The sequence below is a fragment of the Coregonus clupeaformis genome, unplaced genomic scaffold (genome assembly GCF_020615455.1).
Source record: "Coregonus clupeaformis isolate EN_2021a unplaced genomic scaffold, ASM2061545v1 scaf0182, whole genome shotgun sequence".
NCBI classification, from domain to species: domain Eukaryota; kingdom Metazoa; phylum Chordata; class Actinopteri; order Salmoniformes; family Salmonidae; genus Coregonus; species Coregonus clupeaformis.
In genome coordinates, this window is record NW_025533637.1 from 420,050 (window position 1) to 440,481 (window position 20,432).

General features: G+C 47.9%; 1 protein-coding gene across 5 annotated transcripts in view; it reads left to right on the forward strand.

Moving 5' to 3' along the window:
* Positions 1-17,505, forward strand: part of LOC121556042 (cyclin-dependent kinase-like 5) — a 246,334-nt gene extending 228,829 nt beyond the window's left edge. For 4 of the 5 annotated variants that reach the window (XM_041869895.2, XM_041869896.2, XM_041869897.2 and 1 more), the window contains 4 exons: positions 1,274-1,376; positions 4,702-4,813; positions 13,888-14,058; positions 16,562-17,505. In XM_041869895.2, coding sequence (XP_041725829.2) covers positions 1,274-1,376; positions 4,702-4,813; positions 13,888-14,058; positions 16,562-16,933 — 758 coding nt within the window. In that variant the 3' untranslated portion in view covers positions 16,934-17,505. Of the gene's footprint in view, positions 1-1,273; positions 1,377-4,675; positions 4,814-13,887; positions 14,059-16,561 lie in introns of those variants that run through there. The other variant, XM_041869899.2, reaches the window with a different exon arrangement.
* The last annotated feature ends 2,927 nt before the right edge of the window (positions 17,506-20,432 follow it).

The window sequence follows — 20,432 nt, forward strand, 5'->3', positions numbered from 1 at the left end:
CCTACTCTCCCTCCTCTCCCTACTCTCCCCTACTCCCTCCTCTCCCCCCTACTCCCTCTCTCTCCCTCCTCTCTCCTCCCCCTACTCTCCCCTACTCTCCCTCTCTCTCTCCCTCCCCTACTCTCCCCTACTCTCCCTCTCTCTCTCCCTCCTTTCCCCTCCCCCTACTCTCCCTCTCTCTCCGTCCTCCTACTCTCCCCTACTCTCCCTCTCTCTCCCCTCTCTCTCCCTCTCTCTCCCTCTCCCCTACTCTCCCTCTCTCTCTCCCCCCCACTCTCCCCTACTCTCCCTCTCTCTCTCCCTCCCCCTACTCTCCCCCTACTCTCCCTCTCTCTCTCCCTCCTTTCCCCCTCCCCCTACTCTCCCTCTCTCTCTCCGTCCTCTTACTCTCCCCTACTCTCCCTCTCTCTCCCCTACTCTCCCTCTCTCTCCCTCTCCCCTACTCTCCCTCTCTCTCCCCCCCTACTCTCCCCTACTCTCCCTCTCTCTCTCCCTCCTCTTACTCTCCCCTACTCTCCCTCTCTCTCCCCTACTCTCCCTCCTTTCCCCCTCCCCCCTACTCTCCCTCTCTCTCTCCGTCCTCTTACTCTCCCCTACTCTCCCTCTCTCTCCCCTACTCTCCCTCTCTCTCCCTCTCCCCTACTCTCCCTCTCTCCCCCCTACTCTCCCCTACTCTCCCTCTCTCTCTCCCTCCTCTTACTCTCCCCTACTCCCCCTCTCTCTCCCCTACTCTCCCTCTCTCTCCCCTACTCTCCCTCTCTCTCCCCTACTCTCCCTCTCTCTCCCTCCTCCTACTCTCCCCTACTCTCCCTCTCTCTCCCTCTCTCTCCCCCTCCTCTCCCTCCTCTCTCCCTCCTCCTACTCTCTCTCCCTCCTCTCCCCTCCCCCTACTCTCCCTCTCTCTCCCCTACTCTCCCTCTCTCTCCCTCTCTCTCCCCCTTCCCCTACTCTCCCTCCTCTCTCCCTCCTCCTACTCTCCCCTACTCTCCCTCTCTCTCTCTCCCTCCTCTCACTTTTTATCAGCTCCGGTTAATAAAGTAGCTTTAAAAATTGATTTTCTGCTGCTTCCCTCACTTGGATCGGGTCTGGATCCAACCAGGTCTATACGGAACGGCTCTAGTTATCCTCGGATCCATTTGGAACGGGTCTCTATATTTTTAACACGTATTTAACAACTTTTTGGACCCATGAAGACCTCTACTATGTATCTATAACCTGTAGTGTTTTCTTCTTTATGTGTCTCTAATGTGTTGTGGTGTTTGTTGCTCCACAGTGCCTTCCCCGCGGCCAGATAACGGAGGTCAGGGCAGTAGGGTGGCAGTGGATGGAAGCACCTTGACCAACCATCCCAAACGCCAGCCGGCCTTCGACCCCTGGTGAGGCACTGGGAGGCTTCATTGCAAATGGCACCCTATTCCCTATATCAGGGATGGGCAACTAGCAGACTTGTTTTGGAGGGGGGGGGGACTCATTTTACTGTTGTGAGTTAGAATAGTAGAATACACAAGGGTTAGGGTTAGGGTTAGGGTTAGGGCTAGGGTTAGGTTATTACACAAGGTGCAATTTCGAAATTTGGTTGTGCATCAGCAGTTTTATCTTGTTATGTAAGTCACTGAAAGTCACTAAACTGAAAGTCAGCTAGATTGGTAAGTTAGTCTAGCGGTCAGCTATCTAAACTTAGTGATCATGGTCAAATTACTGTCCGGGGGCCCCAATTGATTTTGTTAGTCAATCTCAGTCAAATATCATATTAAACACTGCAAACATTTCTCTCCACCCCATGGCAAAAGGAGTAGAATTGCATGAAATGTGTAATAAAATTGCTAAATCACCCATGGCAAAATGGGTAGAATTGCATGAAATTAGTTAAACATTTGCTAAATATTCTCTACATCCCATTGTAAAATGAGTAGAATTGCATGAAATTATCTATAGAATTGCTAAATCTTCTCTCCGCCCCATCGCAAAATGAATAAATTGCATGGAATGAGTTATAAAATTGCTAAATCTTCTCTCAGCCTCATGGCAAAATGAGTAGAATTGCATGAAATGTTTTTACAAAAAATAGCTACATCTTCTCTCCACCCCATGGCAAATTGAGTAAAATTGCATGAAATGTGTTATACAATTGGTATGTCTTCTCTCAAATCCCATGGCAATATGAGTAGAATGTTATGTTATTAGTTATGAAAAAGTTAACTTGCTAAATGTTCACTCCACCACATGGCAAAATGAGTAGTATTGGTTGAAATTAGTTATAGAATTGCTAAATCTTCTCTCCGCCCCATCACAAAATAAATAAATTGCATGAAATTAGTTATAAAATTGCTACCTCTTCTCTCAGCCTCATGGCAAAATTTGTAAAATTGAATGAAATGTCTTGTGAAATTCCTAAATCTTCTCTCCACCCCATGGCAAAATGAGTGGAATTGCATGTAATTACTAAAAAAAATGCTAAATCTGCATGGAATGAGTTATAAAATTGCTAAATCTTCTCTCCACCCCATGGCAAAATGAGTGGAATTGCGATAAAATGTGTCATACATTTTTTTAATCTTCTCTCCCTCCCCCATGGCAAAATGGGTAAAATTGAATGAATGAAATTACTAAAAAAAATTGCTAAATCTTCTCACTGTCCCGGTGTAAAATGAATAGAATTGCATGGAATTAGTTATAAAATTGGTCAATTTTTTCTCTGCCCCATGGCAAAATGACTAGAAGTGCATGAAATGGTTTACACAATTCCTAAATGTTCTCTCCACCCCATGGCAAAATGAGTAGAATTGCATGTAATTACTAAAAAAAATGCTAAATCTGCATGGAATGAGTTATAAAATTGCTAAATCTTCTCTCTGCCCCATGGCAAAATGAGTAGAATTTCATGAATTTTGTTGTAAAATTCCTAAAGTTCTCTCCACCCCATGGCAAATTGAGTAAAATAGCATGAAATGTGTTATACAATTGGTATGTCTTCTCTCAAATCCCATGGCAAAATGAGTAGAATTGCATGAAATTAGTTATAAAATTGCTACATCTTCTCTTTACCCCATGGCAAATTTAGTAGAATTGCGATAAAATTTGTTATACATTTTTTAAATCTTCTCTCCCTCCCCCATGGCAAAATGAGTGAAATTGAATGAAATTACTAAAAAAAATTGCTAAATCTTCTCACTGTCCCGGTGTAAAATGAATACAATTGCATGGAATTTGTTATAAAATTGGTCAATGTTCTCTCTGCCCCATGGCAAAATGACTAGAAGTGCATGAAATGGTTTACACAATTCCTAAATGTTCTCTCCGCCCCATGGCAAAATGAGTAGAATTGAATGAAATGTGTTATAAAATTAGTAATCTTCTCTCCGCCCCATGGCAAAATGAGTAGAATGTTATGTTATTAGTTATGAAATTGCTACATCTTCTCTTTGCCCCATGGCAAAATTAGTAGAATTGCAATAAAATGTGTTATACATTTTTAAAATCTTCTCTCCCGCCCCATTGCAAAATGAGTAAAATTGCGATTAAATGAGTTAAAACACTTTGAAATCTTCTCTCAGCCTCATGGCAAAATTTGTAAAATTGAATGAAATGTCTTGTGAAATTCCTAAATCTTCTCTCCACCCCATGGCAAAATGAGTGGAATTGCATGTAATTACTAAAAAAATGGCTAAATCTGCATGGAATTAGTTATAAAATTGGTCAATGTTCTCTTTGCCCCATAGCAAAATGAGTAGAATTTCATGTAGTTAGTTATGAAATTCCTACATCTTCTCTCTGTCCCAAGGGAAAATTAGTAGAATTGCATGAAATGTGTTATACATTTGCTAAATGTTCTTTCCGCCCCATCGCAAAATGAGTAAAATTGCATCAAATATTTAATAAAATTGCTAAATGTTATTTCCACCCCATCGCAAAATGAGTAGTATTGCATGAAATAAGTTATAATATTGCTACATCTTCTCTGAGCCCCATGGCAAAATGACAATAATTGCATTAAATGTGTTATAAAATCTAAATCTCTTTCCGCCCCATTGGGGGTAATGCAGTAGGAGCTTATCCCATATACACTGCCTTCAGAAATTATTCACACCCCTTGACTTTTTACAAAAAAAAATGTGTTACAGCCTGAATTTAAAATAGATTAAATGTAGATATTTTGTCACTGGCCTACACAGAATAACCCATAATGTCCAAGTGGAATTGTGTATTTCGAATTTTTTACAAATCAATTCAAAATGAAAAGCTGAAATGTCTTGAGTCAATAAGTATTCAACCCCTTTGTTTTGGCAAGCCTAAATAAGTTCAGGAGTAAACATTTGCTTAACAAGTCACATAATAAGTTGCATGGATTCACTCTGTGTGCAATAATAGTGTTTAACATCATTTTTTAATGATTACCACATCCCTGTACCGCACACATACAATTATCTGTAAGGTCCCTCAGTCGAGCAGTGAATTTCAAACACAGATTCACCCACAAAGACCAGGGAGGTTTTCCAACGCCTCACAAAGAAGGGCACCTATTGGTAGATAGGTATTAAAAAAAAGCAGACATTGAATATCCCTTTGAGCATGGTGAAGTTATTAATTACACTTTGAATTCCACTATCCACTATCAATACACCCAGTACAGTACAGCTTGGACTGTTCCTTCATTAGTGTCCTTCTGTTTTTCCAGCTGTATTGTTTTCTCTCCACCAATAGGATGGGCCCAGAGATGGTGGTGATGAACCAATCAGAGCCGACCAAAGAAAAGGAGAAGCAGGGCTTTTTCAGAGCAATAAAGAAGAAGAAGAAGAAGAAGAAGTCCCAAACGGTGTGTGCTGCTCGCTTCTGTATTGTTCTGCCATACCCTCGGGAGTTAACAGTCTATAGTGTTATCAATGTAGTAGTTAATATGTCATCCATATGTATGTTTCTTTACGTATATACAGTATCTCTACATAATGCTTAAGTCTGTGTTTCCTTCTTTGGCCTCTGCTTCCTTACATATCTTGTATGTTACCATGACAAAGTCACCTCATACAGTAATGTCTGTATGAGGTGACTGGAAGAGATGGCGCCGGAGAAGATGGCTGCCGTTTTACAGCCCTCTAACCAATGATGTGTGTTTTTTCACGTTATTTGTCATTTATTCTGTACATAATGCTTCTGCCATCGTCTCTTATAACCAAAAAGAGCTTCTGGATATCAGGACAGCGATTACTCACCTCGTATTGGACGAAGATTTTTTCTTCAACGAGGCGGCTGCAAAGGATATCCTACAGACACCCGACAAGGCCCAAATCCCCGTCATTCGCATGAGAAAGAGACAGAGATATCGTGGACGTAGGTCGGGGTGCCTTGTAAGGATCCGACGGTGAGCAAGTAATCTGCCTCTTCCATCAATCCTATTAGCCAATTTTCAATCATTTGAAAAATAAATGAGATGACCTAAGATTACGGTTATCCTACCAACGGGACATTAAAAACTGTAATATCTTATGTTTCACCGAGTCGTGGCTGAACGACGACATGGATTTCATACAGCTAGCGGGCTATACGCTACATCGGCAGGATAGAACGGCTGACTCCGGTAAGACAAGGGGTGGCGGTCTGTGTATATTTGTAAACAACAGCTGGTGCACAAAATCAAATACCAAGGAAGTCTCGAGGTTTTGCTCGCCTGAGGTAGAGTATCTTATGATAAGCTGTAGACCACACTATCTACCAAGAGAGTTTTCATCTATATTTTTTATAGCTGTCTATTTAAGGCCATAACCATTGCGCCTCCCGAGTGGCGCAGTGGTCTAAGGCACTGCATTGCAGTGCTAGCTGTGCCACTAGAGATCCTGGTTCGAATCCAGGCTCTGTCGTAGCCGGCCGTGACCGGGAGACCCATGGGGCGGCGCACAATTGGCCCAGCGTCGTCCAGGGTAGGGGAGGGAATGGCCGGCAGTTGGTAGAGTTGGTAGAGCATGGCGTTTGCAATGCCAGGGTTGTGGGTTCGATTCCCACGGGGGGACAGTATAAAAAAATAAAATAATGTATGCACTCACTAACTGTAAGTTGCTCTGGATAAGAGCGTCTGCTAAATGATTAAAATGTAAAAAAAAACTAAACAGAATGCTCATCCAGAGGCAGCGCTCCTAGTGGCCGGGGACTTTAATGCAGGGAAACTTAAATAAAGTAAACATTAAAAAAATTAACTCTAGACCACCTTATCAGCAAAAACTAAAGCAGGAAGCACCAGTGACTCAGTTAATAAAAAGTGGTCAGATGACGCAGATGCTAAGCTACAGGACTGTTGTGCTAGCACAGACTGGAACATGTTCCGGGATTCTTCAGATAGCCACCACATCAGTCACTGGCTTCATCAATGATGTCGTCCCCACAGTGACCGTACGTACATACCCCAACCAGAAGCCATGGATTACAGGAAACATCCAAACTGAGCCAAAGGGTAGCGCTGCCGCTTTCAAGGAGTGGGACTCTAACCCGGACACTTATAAGAAATCCCGCTATGCCCTCCGACGAACCTGTCCTCATTCTGTGGGTCTACGGGAATCAAACAGGTAAAGAGTCAATACAGGACTAAGATTGAATTGTACTACACCGGCTCTGACGCTCGTCGGATGTGGCAGGGCTTGAAAACTATTACAGACTACAAAGGGAAGCACAGCCGCGAGCTGCCCAGTGACACGAGCCTACCAGACGAGCTAAACCACTTCTATGCTCGCTTTGAGGCAAGCAACACTGAAGCATGCATGAGCGCACCAGCTGTTCCGGATGACTATGTGATCACGCTCTCCGTAGCCGATGTGAGTAAGACTTTTAAGCAGGTCAACATTCACAAGGACGCAGGGCCAGACGGATTACCAGGACGTGTACTGACCAACTGGCAAGTGTCTTCACCGACATTTTCAACATGTCCCTGACTGAGTCTGTAATACCAACATGTTTCAAGTAGACCACCATAGTCCCCGTGCCCAAGGACACTAAGATAACCTGCCTAAATGACTACCGACCTGTAGCACTGACGTCTGTAGCCATGAAGTGCTTTGAAAGGATGGTTACATCAACACCATTATTTCAGAAACTCTAGACCCACTCCAATTTGCATACCGCCCCAACAGATCCACAGATGATGCAATCTCTATTGCACTCCACACTGCCCTTTCCCACCTGGACAAGAGGAACACCTACGTGAGAATGCTATTCATTGACTAAAGCTCAGCGTTCAACACCATAGTGCCCTCAAAGCTCATCACTAAGCTAAGGATCCTGGGACTAAACACCTCCCTCTGCAACTGGATCCTGGATCCTGGCCGCCCCCACGTGGTAAGGGTAGGTAACAACACATCTGCCACGCTGATCCTCACCATGGGGGCGTGCTCAGTCTCCTCCTGTACTTCCTGTTCACCCATGACTGCATGGCCAGGCACGACTCCAACACCATCATTAAGTTTGCAGACGACACAACAGTGGTAGGCCTGATCACCGACAATGATGAGACAGCCTATAGGGAGGAGGTCAGAGACCTGGCCGTGTGGTGCCAGCATAACAACCTCTCCCTCAACGTGACCAAGACAAAGGAGATGATTGTGGACTACAGGAAAAAAAAGAGGACTGAGCACGCCCCCATTCTCATCGACGGGGCTGTAGTGAAACAGGTTGAGAGCTTCAAGTTCCTTCTTGTCCACATCACCAACGAACTATCATGGTCCAAACACACCAAGAAAGTCATGAAGAAGGCACGACAAAGCCTATTCCCCCTCAGGAGACTGAAAAGATTTGGCATGGGTCCTCAGATCCTCAAAATGTTCTACAGCTGCACCATCGAGAGCATCCTGACTGGTTGCATCACCGCCTGGTATGGCAACTGCACGGCCTCCAACCGCAAGGCACTACAGAGGGTAGTGCGTACGGCCCAGTACATCACTGGGGCCAAGCTTCCTGCCATCCAGGACCTCTATACCAGGCGGTGTCAGAGGAAGGCCCTCAAAATTGTCAAAGACTCCAGCCACCCTAGTCATAGACTGTTCTCTCTGCTACCGCACGGCAAGCGGTACCGGAGCACCAAGTCTAGGTCCAAAAGGCTTCTCAACAGCTTATACCCCCAAGCCATAAGACTCCTGAACATAATCATGGCTACCCGGACTATTTGCGTTGCCCCCCCCAGAATATCCCCCCTGCTGTACCCCAGAATATCCTCCCTGCTCTACCCCAGAATATCCTCCGTGCTGTATCCCAGAATATCCTCCCCGCTCTACCCCAGAATATCTTCCCCGCTCTACCCCAGAATATCCCCCCTGCTGTATCCCAGATTATCCCCCCTGCTCTACCCCAGATTATCCTCCCTGCTGTACCCCAGAATATCCTCCCCGCTCTACCCCAGAATATCCCCCCAGCTGTACCCCAGAATATCCCCCCTGCTCTACCCCAGATTATCCTCCCTGCTCTACCCCAGAATATCCCCCCTGCTGTACCCCAGAATATCCTCCCTGCTCTACCCCAGAATATCCCCCCTGCTCTACCCCAGAATATCCTCCCTGCTCTACCCCAGAATATCCCCCCTGCTGTACCCCAGATTATCCTCCCTGCTCTACCCCAGAATATCCCCCCTGCTGTACCCCAGAATATCCTCCCTGCTCTACCCCAGAATATCCTCCCTGCTGTATCCCAGAATATCCTCCCCGCTGTACCCCAGAATATCCTCCCTGCTGTACCCCAGAATATCCTCCCTGCTCTACCCCAGAATATCCTCCCTGCTCTACCCCAGAATATCCTCCCTGCTGTATCCCAGAATATCCCCCCTGCTGTACCCCAGAATATCCTCCCAGCTGTACCCCAGAATATCCTCCCTGCTCTACCCCAGAATATCCTCCCTGCTCTACCCCAGAATATCCTCCCTGCTCTACCCCAGAATATCCTCCCTGCTGTACCCCAGAATATCCCCCCTGCTGTACCCCAGAATATCCCCCCTGCTCTATCCCAGATTATCCCCCCTGCTGTACCCCAGAATATCCTCCCTGCTGTACCCCAGAATATCCTCCCTGCTCTACCCCAGAATATCCTCCCTGCTGTATTCCAGAATATCCCCCCTGCTGTACCCCAGAACATCCCCCCTGCTGTACCCCAGAATATCCCCCCTGCTCTACCCCAGAATATCCCCCCTGCTCTACCCCAGAATATCCCCCCTGCTGTATCCCAGAATATCCTCCCTGCTCTACCCCAGAATATCCTCCCCGCTCTACCCCAGAAAATCCCCCCTGCTGTACCCCAGAATATCCCCATGTTGTACCCCAGAATATCCTCCCTGCTCTACCCCAGAATATCCTCCCTGCTGTATCCCAGAATATCCTCCCCGCTGTATCCCAGAATATCCTCCCTGCTGTACCCCAGAATATCCCCCCTGCTGTACCCCAGAATATCCCCATGTTGTACCCCAGAATATCCTCCCTGCTCTACCCCAGAATATCCTCCCCGCTGTACCCCAGAATATCCCCCCTGCTCTACCCCAGAATATCCTCCCTGCTGTATCCCAGAATATCCTCCCTGCTGTACCCCAGAATATCCCCTGCTGTACCCCAGAATATCCTCCTGCTCTACCCCAGAATATCCTCCCTGCTCTACCCCAGAATATCCTCCCTGCTGTATCCCAGAATATCCCCCTGCTGTACCCCAGAATATCCTCCCAGCTGTACCCCAGAATATCCTCCCTGCTCTACCCCAGAATATCCTCCCGCTCTACCCCCAGAATATCCTCCCTGCTCTACCCCAGAATATCCTCCCTGCTGTACCCCAGAATATCCCCCTGCTGTACCCCAGAATATCCCCCCTGCTCTATCCCAGATTATCCCCCCTGCTGTACCCCAGAATATCCTCCCTGCTGTACCCCAGAATATCCTCCCTGCTCTACCCCAGAATATCCTCCCTGCTGTATTCCAGAATATCCCCCCTGCTGTACCCCAGAACATCCCCCTGCTGTACCCCAGAATATCCCCTGCTCTACCCCAGAATATCCCCCTGCTCTACCCCAGAATATCCCCCTGCTGTATCCCAGAATATCCTCCCTGCTCTACCCCAGAATATCCTCCCCGCTCTACCCCAGAAAATCCCCCCTGCTGTACCCCAGAATATCCCCATGTTGTACCCCAGAATATCCTCCCTGCTCTACCCCAGAATATCCTCCCTGCTGTATCCCAGAATATCCTCCCCGCTGTATCCCAGAATATCCTCCCTGCTGTACCCCAGAATATCCCCCTGCTGTACCCCAGAATATCCCCATGTTGTACCCCAGAATATCCTCCCTGCTCTACCCCAGAATATCCTCCCCGCTGTACCCCAGAATATCCCCCCTGCTCTACCCCAGAATATCCTCCCTGCTGTATCCCAGAATATCCTCCCTGCTGTACCCCAGAATATCCCCCCTGCTGTACCCCAGAATATCCTCCCCGCTCTACCCCAGAATATCCTCCCTGCTGTATCCCAGACTATCCTCCCTGCTGTACCCCAGAATATCCTCCCTGCTGTATCCCAGAATATCTTCCCTGCTCTACCCCAGAATATCCTCCCTGCTCTACCCCAGAATATCCTCCCCGCTGTACCCCAGAATATCCTCCCCGCTGTATCCCAGAATATCCTCCCTGCTGTACCCCAGAATATCCACCCTGCTCTACCCCAGAATATCCCCCTTGCTCTACCCAAGAATATCCTCCCTGCTCTACCCCAGAATATCCTTCCCGCTGTATCCCAGAATATCCTCCCCGCTCTACCCCAGAATATCCCCCCTGCTGTATCCAAAGTATCCCCCCTGCTCTACCCCAGATTATCCCCCCTGCTGTACCCCAGAATATCCTCCCTGCTCTACCCCAGAATATCCTCCCTGCTCTACCCCAGAATATCCTCCCTGCTGTATCCCATAATATCCCCCCTGCTGTATCCCAGAATATCCTCCCTGCTGTATCCCAGAATATCCCCCCTGCTGTATCTCAGAATATCCTCCCCGCTCTACCCCAGAATATCCCCCCTGCTGTACCCCAGAATATCCTCCCTGCTGTACCCCAGAATATCCTCCCTGCTCTACCCCAGAATATCCTCCCTGCTCTACCCCAGAATATCCTCCCTGCTCTACCCCAGAATATCCCCCCTGCTGTACCCCAGAATATCCTCCCAGCTGTATCACAGAATATCCCCCCTGCTCTACCCCAGAATATCCTCCCTGCTCTACCCCAGAATATCCTCCCTGCTCTACCCCAGAATATCCTCCCTGCTGTACCCCAGAATATCCCCCCTGCTGTACCCCAGAATATCCCCCCTGCTCTATCCCAGATTATCCCCCCTGCTCTACCCCAGAATATCCTCCCTGCTGTACCCCAGAATATCCCCCCTGCTCTATCCCAGATTATCCCCCCTGCTCTACCCCAGAATATCCTCCCTGCTCTACCCCAGAATATCCTCCCTGCTCTACCCCAGAATATCCCCCCTGCTGTACCCCAGAATATCCTCCCTGCTGTACCCCAGAATATCCTCCCTGCTCTACCCCAGAATATCCTCCCTGCTCTACCCCAGAATATCCCCCCTGCTCTACCCCAGAATATCCTCCCTGCTGTACCCCAGAATATCCCCCCTGCTGTACCCCAGAATATCCTCCCTGCTCTACCCCAGAATATCCTCCCTGCTCTACCCCAGAATATCCTCCCTGCTGTACCCCAGAATATCCTCCCCGCTGTATCCCAGAATATCCTCCCCGCTCTACCCCAGAATATCCCCCCTGCTGTACCCCAGAAGATCCCCCCTGCTGTATCCCAGAATATCCTCCCTGCTGTACCCCAGAATATCCTCCCCGCTCTACCCCAGAATATCCCCCCTGCTGTATCCCAGAATATCCCCCCTGCTGTACCCCAGAATATCCTCCCTGCTCTACCCCAGAATATCCTCCCAGCTCTACCCCAGAATATCCTCCCCGCTGTATCCCAGAATATCCTCCCTGCTGTACCCCAGAATATCCTCCCTGCTGTATCCCAGAATATCCTCCCTGCTGTATCCCAGAATATCCTCCCTGCTGTACCCCAGAATATCCTCCCTGCTCTACCCCAGAATTTCCCCCCTGCTGTACCCCAGAATATCCTCCCTGCTCTACCCCAGAATATTCCCCCTGCTCTACCCCAGAATATCCTCCCTGCTGTACCCCAGAATATCCTCCCCGCTCTACCCCAGAATATCCCCCCTGCTGTATCCCAGAATATCCCCCCTGCTGTACCCCAGAATATCCTCCCTGCTCTACCCCAGAATATCCTCCCAGCTCTACCCCAGAATATCCTCCCCGCTGTATCCCAGAATATCCTCCCTGCTGTACCCCAGAATATCCTCCCTGCTCTACCCCAGAATATCCCCCTTGCTCTACCCCAGAATATCCGTCCTGCTCTACCCCAGAATATCCCCCCTGCTCTACCCCAGAATATCCCCCTTGCTCTACCCCAGAATATCCGTCCTGCTCTACCCCAGAATATCCCCCTGCTCTACCCCCAGATTATCCCCCTGCTCTACCCCCAGAATATCCTCCCTGCTCTACCCCAGAATATCCCCCCTGCTCTACTCCAGATTATCCCCCCTGCTCTACCCCAGATTATCCTCCCTGCTCTACCCCAGAATATCCTCCCCGCTGTACCCCAGAATATCCTCCCTGCTCTACTCCAGATTATCCTCCCTGCTCTACCCCAGATCATCTTCCCTGCTGTACCCCAGAATATCCCCCCTGCTCTACTCCAGATTATCCCCCCTGCTCTACCCCAGATTATCCTCCCTGCTCTACCCCAGATTATCTTCCCTGCTGTACCCCAGAATATCCTCCCTGCTCTACTCCAGATTATTCTCCCTGCTCTACCCCAGATTATCTTCCCTGCTGTACCCCAGAATATCCCCCCTGCTCTACTCCAGATTATACCCCCTGCTCTACTCCAGATTATCCTCCCTGCTCTACCCCAGATTATCTTCCCTGCTGTACCCCAGAATATCCCCCCTGCTCTACTCCAGATTATCCCCCCTGCTCTACCCCAGATTATCCTCCCTGCTTTACCCCAGATTATCTTCCCTGCTGTACCCCAGAATATCCTCCCCGCTCTACTCCAGATTATCCTCCCTGCTCTACCCCAGATTATCTTCCCTGCTCTACCCCAGATTATCCTCCCTGCTCTACCCCAGATTATCCTCCCTGCTATACGCCAGAATATTCCCCCTGCTCTACTCCAGATTATCCCCCCTGCTCTACCCCAGATTATCTTCCCTGCTGTACGCCAGAATATCCTCCAGTTCTACAGACAGAGAGAACAGAGGTTAGCCACGGTCTTTAGGGACTATTGCAGTCCAACCCACACCTTGTAGCATAATGGTAACTCTTTAAAATGAATCACCAGGAGCAGACACAATGGATCCCATCCCATTATCACAGGAGACACAGACATACACAGGAAGGGAAGACAGAGGTCTATTCCTGCAGACAGAGCCCAGGTAGCTGTGGAAGGTTGAATATGGTCTGCATGATACAATAGATATGATGAATATGTCAAACTCATCAGATCGTATCAGTAAAAGGTGACAATGCTCCTCTGATACTAGAATACCCACTAGATCCCTCCTCGCTATGTTTTCTTGACAATATGAGATGGATGACCAGTAGGAGCCAGACAAACACACAGACAGACAGACAGAGGCTCCTCTGTTCTGGGGTTGCAGGGGGGATGTTCTGGGGTTGCAGGGGGGATGTTCTGGGGTTGCAGGGGGGATGTTCTGGGGTTGCAGGGGGGATGTTCTGGGGTTGCAGGGGGGATGTTCTGGGGTTCCAGGGGAAGGTTCTGGGGTTCTGGGCTGAGTGGTGACATTTAACCTCTGACCTCTGTGTGGTAATAGGTCCCAGGTGATGGGGCGGATCACATGGTCGTCCAGAAGTCCGCCCGGTCATCGGGTCATCAGAGCAGCCACCACCGGAACCAGGAGCGGGACCAATCACGGGAGAGAGACAGAGACCAATCACGGGAGAGAAACTGGCCATCAGAAAAAATATCTGATGCACACTGTCAGGTAAAGCCAAAGATGGTGGATAAATGAAGATAGTTCACTCAAGCCGTCAGTTTCGGTCTACTTAGCGGCGTGGCTCTCATAGACACCAATGCGATAGCAGCTGGGTCTGGTCTGCTTAGTTCATTAAATTTTTAAATTTTATAATTTTTTTACATTTTAGTCATTTAGCAGATGCTCTTATCCAGAGCGACTTACAGTTAGTGAGTGCATTTTATTTTTATTTTTTTATACTGTATTGACTGTATATGAACCAGAAACAAACAGCGAGTGGGATGTCTCACTTCCTCTTCCGTCTGTGGTAAACCCTGACCCCTAAACCCGCACCCCGCCCTAACCCATATCCTGAGCAATGTCAACTGCCTCATGGATCTTTTTCTAGATAGTTCATGTTGAAATGAAGTCTGAATGCTATGAGTCTGGCATGGAGAATACTGGAGGATTTACAGCCTTACAGGGCAGTGGGTGGGTTAGGTGTGTAGGTGGGTGTTGGTTTTCTGGTTAGGGTTAGGTGTGTGGGTGGGTGTTGGTTTTCTGGTTAGGGTTAGGTGTGTAGGTGGGTGTTGGTTTTCTGGTTAGGTGTGTAGGTGGGTGTTGGTTTTCTGGTTAGGGTTAGGTGTGTAGGTGGGTGTTGGTTTTCTGGTTAGGTGTGTAGGTGGGTGTTGGTTTTCTGGTTAGGGTTAGGTGTGTGGGTGGGTGTTGGTTTTCTGGTTAGGGTTAGGTGTGTAGGTGGGTGTTGGTTTTCTGGTTAGGGTTAGGTGTGTGGGTGGGTGTTGGTTTTCTGGTTAGGGTTAGGTGTGTAGGTGGGTGTTGGTTTTCTGGTTAGGGTTAGGTGTGTAGGTGGGTGTTGGTTTTCTGGTTAGGGTTGAGTGTGTAGGTGGGTGTTGGTTTTCTGGTTAGGTGTGTAGGTGGGTGTTGGTTTTCTGGTTAGGTGTGTAGGTGGGTGTTGGTTTTCTGGTTAGGGTTAGGGGTGTGGGTGGGTGTTGGTTTTCTGGTTAGGGTTAGGTGTGTAGGTGGGTGTTGGTTTTCTGGTTAGGGCTAGGTGTGTGGGTGGGTGTTGGTTTTCTTGGGGTTAGGTGTGTAGGTGGGTGTTGGTTTTCTGGTTAGGTGTGTAGGTGGGTGTTGGTTTTCTGGTTAGGGTTAGGTGTGTAGGTGGGTGTTGGTTTTCTGGTTAGGGTTAGGTGTGTAGGTGGGTGTTGGTTTTCTGGTTAGGGTTAGGTGTGTAGGTGGGTGTTGGTTTTCTGGTTAGGGTTAGGTGTGTAGGTGGGTGTTGGTTTTCTGGTTAGGTGTGTAGGTGGGTGTTGGTTTTCTGGTTAGGGTTAGGGGTGTAGGTGGGTGTTGGTTTTCTGGTTAGGTGTGTAGGTGGGTGTTGGTTTTCTGGTTAGGGTTAGGTGTGTGGGTGGGTGTTGGTTTTCTGGTTAGGGCTAGGGTGTAGGTGGGTGTTGGTTTTCTGTTAGGGTTAGGTGTGTGGGTGGGTGTTGGTTTTCTGGTTAGGGTTAGTGTGTAGGTGGGTGTTGGTTTTCTGGTTAGGGTTAGGTGTGTGGGTGGGTGTTGGTTTTCTGGTTAGGGTTAGGTGTGTAGGTGGGTGTTGGTTTTCTGGTTAGGTGTGTAGGTGGGTGTTGGTTTTCTGGTTAGGGTTAGGTGTGTAGGTGGGTGTTGGTTTTCTGGTTAGGTGTGTAGGTGGGTGTTGGTTTTCTGGTTAGGTGTGTGGGTGGGTGTTGGTTTTCTGGTTAGGTGTGTGGGTGGGTGTTGGTTTTCTGGTTAGGTGTGTGGGTGGGTGTTGGTTTTCTGGTTAGGGTTAGGTGTGTGGGTGGGTGTTGGTTTTCTGGTTAGGGTTAGGTGTGTAGGTGGGTGTTGGTTTTCTGGTTAGGTGTGTAGGTGGGTGTTGGTTTTCTGGTTAGGGTTAGGTGTGTAGGTGGGTGTTGGTTTTCTGGTTAGGTGTGTAGGTGGGTGTTGGTTTTCTGGTTAGGGTTAGGTGTGTAGGTGGGTGTTGGTTTTCTGGTTAGGTGTGTTGGTTTCTGGTTAGGTGGGTGGGTGGGTGTTGGTTTTCTGGTTAGGTGTGTGGGTGGGTGTTGGTTTTCTGGTTAGGTGTGTGGGTGGGTGTTGGTTTTCTGGTTAGGGTTAGGTGTGTAGGTGGGTGTTGGTTTTCTGGTTAGGTGTGTAGGTGGGTGTTGGTTTTCTGGTTAGGGTTAGGTGTGTGGGTGGGTGTTGGTTTTCTGGTTAGGGTTAGGTGTGTAGGTGGGTGTTGGTTTTCTGGTTAGGTGTGTAGGTGGGTGTTGGTTTTCTGGTTAGGGTTAGGTGTGTAGGTGGGTGTTTCTGGCAACAGCTGTCTATTTAGACAGATCAGTTATTTCCAGAGCTCCAGCTAACTCTAGCATTCCACTGTTGTTTCACAACTCTACTGAGGTAGCATCTGCTACTAAAATATGACAGACAAATAACTCCATAACACTGTATCATATATTGGACAGATATGTTTGTTTTATTGCGTATTCTTACCCCTCAGAGCCAGCCTCTCAAGTCTCTACGCAAGCTCCTTCACCTCTCCTCCTCCTCCAATCAAACGGCTCCATCTGATATGCGCTTCCAGCCCCTGCCCAACCCCACCTCAGCTAAAGCAGGGTTCAGCGAGGGTCCCGGTCGGAGCCACGCAGGCTCTAGCACCCCTCAGCTGAAGAGCAGGCAGGCCGCCTACCCCCTCCCTAGTCAGATGGAGTCCAGCTGGCACACCTCGGCCCTGGGCAGAGCTGAGGGAAACCCTTACCCCGAGCAACATGGAGGGAAGGAAGGCAAGGGGGGCCAGAATGGACACGGGTTCGGACGGCCCTCACGCTCACGCATTCCAAATCTCAATGACTTGAAAGAGACTGCTCTGTAGAGAGAGAGCTGCTATACCCTGACCCCTGACCTCCCTCTGCTGCCCAGACCAGTCGGCCGAAAGGATGAGCCTATAAATGTCTTCATTTTTTCCTTTTTAAAGCTTCCATATTTGATAGAATTTGTAATATTACCTATATAATTCTGATTATTATAATTTTTGTCAAAGTTAATAATTGCAAATGAATCATATATGTAAATGCTATTTAAGATGTGGAGTATACATGTTAGAGTCTGCTTGTATACAATATAAATATATTACATTTTATTTCACAGTATTTGCATTATATTTCCTTAAGAATATATGAAGTTTAAGTTAAGAGTTTATTGATTGTTACAACGTTGACCATTCCTTCCCGTCAGTTAGTCTGTGCTGTGATCCCCTCCCCTGGATTCAGTCGGTCTATTGATGTCCCCTGCCAGACTGATCCCCTCCCCTGGATCCAGTCGGTCTGTTGATGTCCCCTGCCAGACTGATCCCCTCCCCTGGATCCAGTCGGTCTGTTGATGTCCCCTGCCAGACTGATCCCCTCCCCTGGATCCAGTCGGTCTATTGATGTCCCCTGCCAGACTGATCCCTCCCCTGGATCCAGTCGGTCTATTGATCTCCCCTGCCAGACTGATCCCCTCCCCTGGATCCAGTCGGTCTATTGATGTCCCCTGCCAGACTGATCCCCTCCCCTGGATCCAGTCGGTCTATTGATCTCCCCTGCCAGACTGATCCCCTCCCCTGGATCCAGTCGGTCTATTGATGTCCCCTGCCAGACTGATCCCCTCCCCTGGATCCAGTCGGTCTGTTGATGTCCCCTGCCAGACTGATCCCCTCCCCTGGATTCAGTCGGTCTATTGATCTCCCCTGCCAGACTGATCCCCTCCCCTGGATCCAGTCGGTCTGTTGATGTCCCCTGCCAGACTGATCCCCTCCCCTGGATCCAGTCGGTCTATTGATGTCCCCTGCCAGACTGATCCCCTCCCCTGGATCCAGTCGGTCTATTGATGTCCCCTGCCAGACTGATCCCCTCCCCTGGATCCAGTCGGTCTATTGATGTCCCCTGCCAGACTGATCCCCTCCCCTGGATCCAGTCGGTCTGTTGATGTCCCCTGCCAGACTGATCCCCTCCCCTGGATCCAGTCGGTCTATTGATGTCCCCTGCCAGACAGGTGGAAGAGGCTCTATAGAGGGTTAAAGCATTAGTGTTTAGGACAATGTGCAGTGTTGTCCATCTCCAAACAGGTCATATTTTATATCGATTGCAGTAGTTAGTGAACACATTTTCTGTGTTGACAATCAAGATAATCTTGTGTTTGATGTCATGTGATAGAAGATGGCTAGTCTCAGGAGAAATCCCACGTTTTTGATGCAATACTTTGTAAGTTAAAGTATATGGCTTCATTCCAACATGGTACAGAGTCCGTTACTTTACGCCCCCGGTGGACTGTGGTACCATTTCAGCTGTAAGACTTCACCTTAATAGCTTTGTTTTCAAACCCTTTTTTTTTTATTTAGAATGTTTGCATAGAAAATAGATGCGACAATTGCCTGCTATGGTGAGTTTCCATTGAACTATCTGGTGTCGATAAAAACTGCTGGATGTAATGAAGTCACACATACAAAACATTTGTTTTTGCAAAAACCTCCGTGTCGAATAAAACTGAAGTGATTGAAGTGTTTCCATGACTATTTAGGCAAATTAGTGACAGCCTGTACGCCCTCCCACCTCTCTGTTTCATTAATACATTAGTGACAGCCTGTACGCCCTCCCACCTATCTGTTTCATTAATTAATTAGTGACAGCCTGTACGCCCTCCCACCTATCTGTTTCATTAATTAATTAGTGACAGCCTGTACGCCCTCCCACCTCTCTGTTTCATTAATACATTAGTGACAGCCTGTACGCCCTCCCACCTCTCTGTTTCATTAATTAATTAGTGACAGCCTGTACGCCCTCCCACATATCTGTTTCATTAATTAATTAGTGACAGCCTGTACGCCCTCCCACCTCTCTGTTTCATTAATTAATTAGTGACAGCCTGTACGCCCTCCCACCTATCTGTTTCATTAATTAATTAGTGACAGCCTGTACGCCTCCCACCTATCTGGTTCATTAATTAATTAGTGACAGCCTGTACGCCCTCCCACCTCTCTGTTTCATTAATTAATTAGTGACAGCCTGTACGCCCTCCCACCTACCTGTTTCATTAATTAATTAGTGACAGCCTGTACGCCCTCCCACCTCTCTGTTTCATTAATTAATTAGTGACAGCCTGTACGCCCTCCCACCTATCTGTTTCATTAATTAATTAGTGACAGCCTGTACGCCCTCCCACCTATCTGGTTCATTAATTAATTAGTGACAGCCTGTACGCCCTCCCACCTATCTGTTTCATTAATTAATTAGTGACAGCCTGTACGCCCTCCCACCTATCTGGTTCATTAATTAATTAGTGACAGCCTGTACGCCCTCCCACCTATCTGTTTCATTAATTAATTAGTGACAGCCTGTACGCCCCTCCCACCTATCTGTTTCATTAATTAATTAGTGACAGCCTGTACGCCCTCCCACCTATCTGTTTCATTAATTAATTAGTGACAGCCTGTACGCCCTCCCACCTATCTGTTTCATTAATTAATTAGTGACAGCCTGTACGCCCTCCCACCTATCTGGTTCATTAATTAATTAGTGACAGCCTGTACGCCCTCCCACCTATCTGTTTCATTAATTAATTAGTGACAGCCTGTACGCCCTCCCACCTATCTGGTTCATTAATTAATTAGTGACAGCCTGTACGCCCTCCCACCTATCTGTTTCATTAATTAATTAGTGACAGCCTGTACGCCCTCCCACCTATCTGTTTCATTAATTAATTAGTGACAGCCTGTACGCCCTCCCACCTATCTGGTTCATTAATTAATTAGTGACAGCCTGTACGCCCTCCCACCTATCTGTTTCATTAATTAATTAGTGACAGCCTGTACGCCCTCCCACCTATCTGTTTCATTAATTAATTATTGACAGCCTGTACGCCCTCCCACCTATCTGTTTCATTAATTAATTAGTGACAGCCTGTACGCCCTCCCACCTATCTGTTTCATTAATACATTAGTGACAGCCTGTACGCCCTCCCACCTATCTGTTTCATTAATACATTAGTGACAGCCTGTACGCCCTCCCACCTATCTGTTTCATGTCTCAGGTATACCGCTACAGTTAGCATGGATAGAATGCAATAATTGACTCATATTTGACATACGTGCCAACATATTGCCACGGTCTGTGACATGGTGAAACTTGCACTCCTGTAGATCTGAAATAATTGAATGGTGAAACTTGCCATCCAACCAGAAAAGCAAGGTGAGCCAATTTAGGCATTCTTGAAAGTCAGGAAAATCCTTGTCCTGCAAAGAAACATTATTTTTAGAGTTGGAAATTGGATTTAGCAAGCAGTAGGCGTTTATAATTAAATGTGGAGTGGAGCTTTAGTTTCAAGTTTTTTATTTT